Genomic DNA, 5,864 nt, shown 5'->3' on the forward strand with positions numbered 1-5,864 from the left:
GCCCGGCCTCATTCATAAACGTTTACTAAGCCTCCTCTATATGTCAGCTACTGTGCTGGGCCCTGGAGATATAGACACAAAGAGGGCCCATGCTTGCCACATGGTAGACTCTCAGTATTTTATTTAAAAAAAAAAAAAAATGAGTTGCGGTCGGGAGTTGGAGACCAGCCTGACCAACATAGAGAAACCCCATCTCTACTAAAAGTACAAAATTAGCTGGGCATGGTGGTGCATGCCTGTAATCCCAGCTACTCAGGAGGCTGAGACAGGAGAATCGCTTGAACCTGGAAGGCAGAGGTTGCGGTGAGCCGAAATTGTGCCATTGCACTCCAGCCTGGACAACAAGAGTGAAACTCTATCTCAAAAAACAAACAAAAAAATAAGTTGTCAATTTCATATCCTCAAGATCACAGCATGGAGGGGAAGACAGAAAAGTGAGCAGGGAGCTCAGCTCCAGAGGCTGACAGAGCACAGACCAGCTTTGATTGGTCCAGGAGAGCTTCCTGTATGTAGGAGGCGAAGCCCTTGCTGAGACCTAAACAGTGAGAGGGATTAGCCTGGGAATGGGTGGGGAGGGAACCTGGAAGAAGCGGCAGCCCAGGGAAAGGCTTCAGATGAGACTCTGGTGCCCTCAGGCATCTGCACGTACCTCTGCCTGGCTGGATCATGGAGTGATAAGGGTTAGTGGTAAGGAGATTGCTGGAGAGATGAGTGGGGCAAGGTCTTGGAGCTCTCTGCCGGTCATGTTGAAGAGCTTGCTTCCCAAGTGCACTGGAGACCCAATGAAGGATCTACACTTCAGGACTCTTTTTGGCCAGCACTCCTTTCCAGGAGAGAGAGACGGGGAGGATATCAGTATGAGAATCTGGCTTACCCTTTGGCAGTGTAGGAAAGTGTCTGTTTAACCACATCTGCACACTCATTGGGTATTATTATTTTTTTAACTCCTGACCAACTTGCTAGCAGCAATATGGGCTTTTGTGATTTAGCTGCCATTCCTTCATTTTCCCGAGAGATTGAACGTTCTCCCATTTGCCAATTAGTCCTGTGTGGATTTGCTCTTGTGAGTATTTATTCCTCTCTTTTATTGGTCTTGAAGGAGAAACCAGATCCAGGGCCTCCAGGAGAATGTGCGGAAGTTGCCGAAGCTGCCCAGCTTGTCCCCACTTGCCATCAAGCATCTGTGGATTCGCACGGCCTTGTTTGAGAAGGTTCTGGACAAAATTGTGCATTACCTTGTGGAAAACAGCAGGTGAGAGGGAAAGACCCAACACCTGCCCATGCTCTGCCCCCACCTGCTGGCCGTCATGGGAATTGCATCCCCTCACACAAAGCTGCTTCCTTTTTCTCTTTGACAGCCACTAAGTTTGAAAGTGATTAAATACTTGGAACCTTGGGTAGATTCAAGAGCTTAATGGCAGTGCAAGGTCTTCGGATTTAGGGTGGAGTATAGGGATCCTGAGTTTCTTCCTTCTCCTGTGGATTACTCCACTCAATCACTGTGTGGCCGTAGAGAGTTGCTTAGCCTCTCTGTGCCTGTTAATCTCTTTTGGTAAATGACATGGGGATTCTGATACTCCAGAGAAGTGAGAAGGGAATTTGGTGAATACACAGCATTTTGAAAATGCATGTTGAGCCTTTCTACATTTTCTCCACTAGCTTAGATTAATCTGATGTGAAAGTTTTATAGTATGAACCCTCTTGGGTAACCATTCATCCATGCATTCATTCATCCAGCAAATATTTAATGAGGACCTGCTGTGTACTGGTACTAACCAAGACATCAGGGATACAGTGGTGTTGCCTGTTATGTTACAGAGCTTGTACATCATCTCAAGAGCCATGGAAGAATTTATCACCTGACACTCCTTGTGGCCAGCATGCCTCTCCAGCCCCCAAGAGGTGGAAGGAAGGGTCGGGGGAGGGGGGAGAGAGAGAGAGAGAGTAATATCTCAGAATCTGCCCATCTTTCAGAATATAAAAGTGCTGGCTTAACCACATCTTCACACAGTGGATGTTTTTGTTATCATTCTCTGCCCCTTTGCAAGGAAAATATGCATGAAAGTGGAGAGAAAAGTCCCTCTTCTCATGAAGTTCAGGTGCTTGCAAGGAAAACCAGCAAACAGTCATGGTGGTAATACGTGATGGATGTTCCAAGGGGGCGTGGTGGTGTTGATAATGTTCTCCTGGTGGTTAAGGAAAGTGTCCTGGATAGCGCAACATTTGAAGAGTACGGAGGCATTAGCCAGGTGATGGGATGGGGAACAAAGTGTTTCTGGTGGAGGGAATAGCAGGTGCAGAGGCCTAGAGACAGGAGAGAAAATACAAGAAATCCAAGCTCTGGATCTCCAGTTCACTATTTACCTTGCAGTAATAACATGTCTCTGCCTCCTGCCCCATGAAGGTTTCTGGGCCTCTTTAATTATTGCTTTTGGCATATGACCTTGAGCATATGACCTGCTGATTAAGTTGGTCAAAGGGAATTAGTAATTTATTTGAGAAGCAATGTCAACCTGCTTTCTTTTCATTTCAACTTTTTATTTTTAATTTACATAGAAGTTGCAAAATTAGTACAGAGAGTACTAATTGCCTAACCTCAATGATAACGTTTTACATACCCATAGTGCCATGATCAAAACCAGGAAATTGACATTGATACAATACTATTAACTAACCACAAAACTTTTTTGGATTTCATCAATTTTTATACGTACTCAATTTTTTAATACAGTTCTATGACACTTTAACACATGTATAGTTTCACATAACCCACACCACCATCAGGATACAGAATTATTCCAAAATAAACCTCATCACCCCAAAGAAACTCCCTTCAGCTTCTTTTTTTTTTTTTTTTTTTTTTAAGAGGGAGTCTTGCTCTGTAGCTCAGTCTGGAGTGCAGTGACGTGATCTCGGCTCACTGCAAGCTCTGCCTCCTGGGTTCCTGCCATTTTCCTGCCTCAGCCTCCCAAGTAGCTGGGACTACGGGTGCCCACCACCACGCCCAGCTAATTTTTTTTTTTTTTTTTATTTTTAGTAGAGACAGAGTTTAACCATATTAGTCAGGATGGTCTTGATCTCCTGACCTCGTGATCTGCCCGCCTCAGCCTCCCAAAGTGCTGAGATTACAGGCTTGAGCCACCACGCCCACCCCCTTCAGCTACTTTTTACAGTCACACCTCGGTTCCAACGCTACCTGCTAATTTTTAAATTTATTTTTATTTTTTGAGATGGAGTCTGACTCTGTTGCCAAGGTTGGAGTACAATGGTGCAGTCTTGACTCACTGCAACCTCAGTCTTCCGTGGTCAAGTGATTCTCATGCCTCAGCCTCCCAAGTAGCTGGTTTTACAGGCATGCACCACCACTCCTTACTAATTTAGTATTTTTAGTAGAGACAGAGTTTCACCATATTGGGCAGACTGGTCTCAAACTCCTGGCCTCAGGTGATCCTCCCACCTTGGCGTCCCAAAGTGCTGGGATTACAGGCATGTGCCACTGTGCCTGGTTATTTTTTATTTATTTTGAGACCCCTACCTACTCATTTTTGAGGCAGCATGTTCAAGGGTTTTGATCATATAATTCTGCTGATTTTTAGAAACAGTGGTGGCAAACTGAAAAGTTTCTTGATGTGTTATCTTCAGATTTGATGCCAAAATGCACAACCTTGATATTGAATAAGTCCAGAGCATGTCAATTCTGGCTCATACAATATTCCAGTTGATGGAAGACTCCTAGGGGGTAAGATTACAATGATGTTGCCACCATTTCGTGAGAATTTCCTGATGTTGGGCTCTGTGCTGTGCTGTGTTAGCAAGTTGTCATTGAATCCTTCCAACAGCCCAGGCATTTGAGTTCTCTACTTCCTCCCATTTTACAGCTGAGGACCAAAGCTCAGAGAGGGGTCTCACTTGCCCAGCGACACAAAGCAAGACAGGGAGTGGCATAGCTGGGCTCCCACCCACTCTGTGTCACTCCAGATCCCATGTCCTGTACTTTCTGCTGTATGCTGGCAAGAGTTGAGGCAGGTGGGCTCAGCCCAAGCCTGTATCTGCCTGCCGTGTGGCCTCCAGCAACTAAATCACTTACCCTCTATTGGGAGAACCCACTCCCGATGTTTAACGTGGGTTCTTTTCTATTTCCTAAGTGTCTCGGCTGGGTTGAGAAATAAAGGGAAAGAGCACAAGAGAGAGAAATTTAAAGCTGGGTGTCTGGGGGAGACATCACATGTCGACAGGATCCCTGATGTTCCCTGAGCCGTAAAAGCAGCAGGTTTCTATTAGCGATTTTCAAAAGGGGAGGAAGTGCACGAATAGGGTGTGGGTCACAGAGATCACATACTTCACAAAGCAATAAAATATCACAAAGCAAATGGAGGCAGGGCGAGATCACAGGACCACCGGATGAGGTGAAATTAAAATTGCTAATGAAGTTTCGGCAGGCAATGTCGTCGATAACATCTTATCAGGAAACAGGGTTTGAGAGCAGACGACCGTCTGACCAAAATTTATTAGGCAGGAATTTTCCTCCACCTAATAAGCCTGGGAGCGCTACAGGAGACCGGGGCTTATTTCATCCCTTCGGCTTCAACCATCACAGATGGGACGCCTTGAAAAGGGCCGTCTATAAGCCTACCTTCAGGGCGCATTCTCTTTCTCAGGGCTGTTCCTTGCTGAGAAAAAGAATTCAACGATATTTCTCCTATTTGCTTATGAAAGAGGAGAAATATAGCTCTGTTCCATCCGGCTCACCGGCGGCCAGTTCAAAGTTGCCTCTCTCGTTCCCTGAACATCACTGTTACCCTGTTCTTTTTTTAAGATGCCCAGATTTCATATTGTTCAAACACACATGCTCTACAAACAATTTGTGCAGTTGATACAATCACAGGGTCCTGAGGCAACATTCATCCTCCTCAGCTTACAAAGAAGATGACAAGATTAAGAGATTAAAGTAAAGACAGGCATAGGAAATCACAAGGGTATTGATTGGGGAAGTGATAATTGTCCATGAAATCTTCACAATTTATGTTCAGAGATGACAATAAAGACAGGTGTAAGAAATTATAAAAGTATTAATTTGGGGAACTAATAAATGTCCATGAAATCTTCACAATGTATGTTCTTCTGCCGCGGCTTCAGCCGGTCCCTCTGTTTGGGGTCCCTGACTTCCCGCAACACCCTCTCTGGGCCTGAGGTCCCTTGGGAGGTCAGAACAAGGTCCTTTCCAATCCTGAAATTGTTTGTTTCTAGACTGTATGATTTTTCAAGGAATTAGAAACCGCTACACAATAACTCAGTTGTGGAAACATTCAACACAAACATTGTATTGATGGTGTATTAGTTCATTTTGATGCTGCTGATAAAGCTATGCCTGAAACTGGGAACAAAAAGAGGTTTAATTGGATTTAAAGTTTCACATGGCTGGGGAGGCCTCAGAATCATGGCAGGAGGCAAAAGGCACTTCTTACATGGTGGTGGCAAGAGAAAAATGAGGAAGAAGCAAAAGCAGAAACCCCTGATAAACCCATCATATCTCGTGAGACTTATTCACGATCACAAGAATAGCATGGGAAAGACTGGCCCCCATGATTCAATTACCTTCCTCTGGGTCGCTCCCACAATATGTGGAAAGTCTGGGAGATACAATTCAATTTGGGATTTGGGTGGGGACACAGCCAAACCATATCAGACGGCATCACTTGTTATTCTTCACAGCCAAATCCCGGGGGGCATTTTTGAGCATCTCAGGCCAGTGCTCTCAATATTAGTTATCAAGGCAGGAAAGCTTGTTACACAGCCTTTCAGTACCCACTGCTGCTAAAGCAGCATTTGGTTGCCCCAGTAATAGAAGGGCAGACATCATCTGA

General features: G+C 45.0%; 1 protein-coding gene across 1 annotated transcript in view; it reads left to right on the top strand.

The window, feature by feature from the left end:
- SGSM1 (small G protein signaling modulator 1) overlaps window positions 1-5,864 on the top strand; it is a 127,155-nt gene that overhangs the window by 41,889 nt on the left and 79,402 nt on the right. The window contains exon 4 of the mRNA XM_011956722.1: window positions 1,100-1,252. Coding sequence (XP_011812112.1) covers window positions 1,100-1,252 — 153 coding nt within the window. The remainder of the gene's footprint in view (window positions 1-1,099; window positions 1,253-5,864) is intronic.

This window comes from Colobus angolensis, unplaced genomic scaffold, assembly GCF_000951035.1.
Source record: "Colobus angolensis palliatus isolate OR3802 unplaced genomic scaffold, Cang.pa_1.0 Scaffold423, whole genome shotgun sequence".
Classification (NCBI taxonomy): domain Eukaryota; kingdom Metazoa; phylum Chordata; class Mammalia; order Primates; family Cercopithecidae; genus Colobus; species Colobus angolensis.